Here is a 3818-nt window from a genome sequence, read left to right on the forward strand (position 1 = left end):
CACCCCCACAAGGGCGGGACTTCCGCCGACGCTGCCCTGAGGGACAGGCCTGCTCTGGTGGTTCTGAGGCGCCCAGCCCCACCCCGCCCCGTAGCCACTCTATTCCACAAGGGCGACCCGGGAAACCACCCCTACAGCTCGCGCTCGGCCGCCCGGACTACAACACCCAGCAAGCCCTGCGGCCCCGCGTCTGACTTGCGCAGTAGCCTCCGTTGTAAAATGCTATGACAACAGGGCGAAGGCGGCTTGGATTCAGGCTGGAGTGGGGAGGTGTCTTCCGCAGGCTGTTGTCTTGCAGCCTCACCCCTCTTACAGTCTCCCTGGTGGTTTCATCCTCTCTGTGAGCATCCGGACTTGGAGTTTTTCTCTCTTGTTTCTTGTGGTTTCCGAGGGATCCATGTCGTTTCCCCTGCTTGTCTCTGGGGGATGACAAGAGGGTGCAGGGGATCTTGGGACTCACTTCACCTCCGCGGAGCTTGTGTTGCTGCTTGGCAGGATTCTGTCTGCTTAGGAACGTGGAAAACTTCGAACACAAGACCAAGAGGTACTAGTGGAGTTAAGTGTTGCTTTTCCTTGCATGGCTGTTACTTCTGTTGCAGCACTGGATCGTCGTCCGGAGGGAAGTCTGTGGATAGTGGGTTCGTAGCAAGGTGAGGCAAAAGCCCACTTGTTGGCATCAGGTGAGAAATATTCTAGAAATTAATCTCGGATGTATAAATGCATTGCCTATGCTTGGTCAATAGGACTAACCCCCAGATGCCATGTAATGGTTTGGGAGATGTAGGATGATCTCTTTCTTAGAAAGGAGGCTTGCGTTCAAACAAACCGCTAACACGGCGTGGGTAGATCCTATAAACACCTTTGAGGAAGGAGTGATTTTTAAGGAGTCCATGTAGCAGTCACGTGGAGTAAGAGCTTCTTTCTCCTGTGACATTTCAACAGGTCTTGTGAGCAGAGCGTCAAAGCGCTGCTCAGTCTGCGGCTGAAGTGGGAGCATGTTGATGCTCTCCAGAGCTGCCTGCAATAGGATTAATGGTTATCCTTTCTCTTTCCTTTGCAGACCACAGCAGTTTAGATGGACTAAGCTGATTTTATCAGCAGCTCCTCCCAAGCAAGGTCTGCATTTGCCTTTGTTTTTTCTGGATAAACGTATAGATTATTTTTTGGTATCTCACATTGTCTTTAAACATCAAATTGTGTCTAATGTATACACATATATACATACATCTTACTTTATATACACTAATTGAAAGATACTGGAGAGAAAGTGGTGTTTTTAGCTTTTCTTCCTTCCTCTTATTTTAAAAAATTTATAATGTGGCCCAAACAGGCCTGGAACTTCCTGTGTACCCCAGGCCATCTTTATGCATACCTTGCCTCAGGCTCCCAAATGTCGTTATTACAGGTGTGTACCCCCATGGAATGTATTACTGTTTGCTAGCATTCCAAGAGACAAGAAGTAATTTACTAGCAATAATTGAGATTTTTTTTTGTGATGGATTAGAACATTATAAGAATTAAAAACAAGAGACTTTATTTTGAAAACCATTTACAAGTTATTTATAAGAGGTTAGGGTTTTTAAAATTATGTATATTGGTTGTGGCTATACCTCCCACTTATGTTTAATGCTATAGTTTTAAAAGTTGATTAGATTTTAATATTTCAGTGCATGTATGTTCGTGGGCATGGGTAGGGTGTGGAGATTAGAGGACAATTTGCAAGAGCCAGTTCTCTCGTACCATGTGGGTCCGGTCAGGCTTGGCAGCAAGCATCTTTGTTTGCTGAGCCATCTCACTGGTCGTATGGTATAGCTTCTTTATTGAAAGGCTCTTTGCAGGAAAAAAAAAATCTACTAGCAGTACTGTACAGTTTTATGTCTTTTCAGATATATAGGAAGTCTCCATTCTCAGAATGTATTATGTATGTATATGTGCGTTTATGTGTACCACTGAACACTCCAATCCCCTCAGGTATTTTTGAAAAGTATTGAAATATATCAAGTTATTATAAAGCATGTATGCTGATTATAACATTTATGAGGTCTGGGGGTGTAGCTCTTTCAATACCCAGTAAGACACACACTCACCTGTATACACAGGTACTTGCACACACACACACACACACACACACACACACACACACTCTTTCAATACCCAGTAAGACACACACTCACCTGTATACACAGGTACTTGCACACACACACACACACACACACACACGCACGTGCGCACGCACACACACATGCATGTACACATGCTCACTAGCACACACACGCACACACACGTGCATGTACACATGCTCACTAGCACACACGCACACATGCACACACATGCATGTACACATGCTCACCAGCATACACACACGCATGTACACATGCTCACTAGCACACACACACACACACTTTCTGATCTGCCCTTCAGATGTCCCAGTTGAAATTGTGTGTCTATAAGACCTTGCTGTCACACCTAGATGTTCACCACCACTTCTATTTCCTTACTACTGTTACTGGGTTATGACTGACTTTTATTGAATGGTTGTAGTGGGTTGAACATTGGCTAAGGAAGTGCATATCCTAGACCACTGTATTTTCCCACCACCAAGATCAGTTGATGCTGGAGTATAAGGGCTTCTCTGAGGTTGTGTGGTTGAAATGTCACATTAGGAAGTGAACACAGGTCTATCTGACCACCACTCCTGTGCCTTTCACGTCAACTGAAAACTCCAATACAAGCCCTCGTCATAATGTTTTTTTTGTTTTGTTTTTTTGTATGTTTTTTGGAGTGGTGGTTCAAGACAGGGTTTCTCTGTGTAGCTCTGGCTCTCCCGGTACTCACTCTGTAGACCAGGCTAGCCTTGAACGCAAAGATCTTCTTGCTTCTGCCTCCACAGTGTTGAGATTAAAGGCATTCACCACCACTGCTTGGCTGCCATATTGATTTCAAAGAAATATTTGTTTAATTTTACACGACTGTACCATTGTCCTGGACCAGACAACCCAATTGCTATTTCCTGAAATTTAATGACAAAAACGTTATTTGGAGAAAGTTCCAGATGTGAACAACAGCAGTTTTAGGACAACTTCCTGATTTCAGAGCCTGCCTCAGACTTGCAGGTGGTTTCCACTGCATTCTGTGGGTTTATATGGCTGTTGATATTAGTCAGTTCTACATGTGTGAGTCTGGCTTAATGAGGTATTAAAACTGCCTGTGTCATACATAAAACCTAAGTATAAGTAAGTGGCCACTTGGGCCGCTTTCTTACCTTCCCTGTGTTCAGGGAGACCCAAATAATGGTATCTTTGTGCTCTGTAGAGTAAAAAATTTTTTCTATTAAAATTACATTTATTGGTTTATGGGGTGTGTGTGTGTGTGTGTGTGTGTGTGTGTGTGTGTGTGTGCAGAGGTCAGAGTACACCTTCGGAGTTGGTTCTCCTTCTACCATGTTGGTCCCAGGGATTGAACTCAGTTTGTCATTTGGGGACCCACATACAGAAAGAGACAACCAACTTCCACAAGTTGTACTCTGACAGCCACAGGTGTGCCGAGACACAGGCCTCTCTCAAATATGATAAAATATCATTTAAAAAGAAAAAAAAAACAGTGATGTAGGTGTGGTGGAGGATTTTTGTAATCCCAGCTTTGAGAAAACCGAGGCAAGAACATTCCAAGTTCACAGCCCGCCTTGTCACAGAGCAAGTTCTGGGCCAGCTCAGGCGACATAGAGACCTTGTCTCAAAACCCAAAAACCAGACAAAAAAGCAAAATAAATGAAAACCCTGTACTGACACATGCCTCTGTTCATCCCTGTACTGACACCA

The 3818-nt window shown here is 44.3% G+C and overlaps 1 protein-coding gene across 8 annotated transcripts in view; it reads left to right on the forward strand.

Moving 5' to 3' along the window:
- Positions 1 to 207: 207 nt before the first annotated feature.
- Positions 208 to 3818, forward strand: part of Bbs9 (Bardet-Biedl syndrome 9) — a 418538-nt gene continuing 414927 nt past the window's right edge. For 2 of the 8 annotated variants that reach the window (XM_029543257.1, XM_021206052.1), the window contains exon 1: positions 208 to 544. Coding sequence is in view for 2 of the 8 variants with exons in the window: in XM_029543256.1 (XP_029399116.1) it covers positions 427 to 544 (118 nt within the window). In the remaining 6 variants the exon portion in view is untranslated. Of the gene's footprint in view, positions 681 to 1060; positions 1117 to 3818 lie in introns of all 8 variants that reach the window. The other 6 variants (XM_029543256.1, XM_029543260.1, XM_021206053.2 and 3 more) reach the window with 5 other exon arrangements.

This window comes from Mus pahari, chromosome 10, assembly GCF_900095145.1.
Source record: "Mus pahari chromosome 10, PAHARI_EIJ_v1.1, whole genome shotgun sequence".
Taxonomy (NCBI): Eukaryota; Metazoa; Chordata; class Mammalia; order Rodentia; family Muridae; genus Mus; species Mus pahari.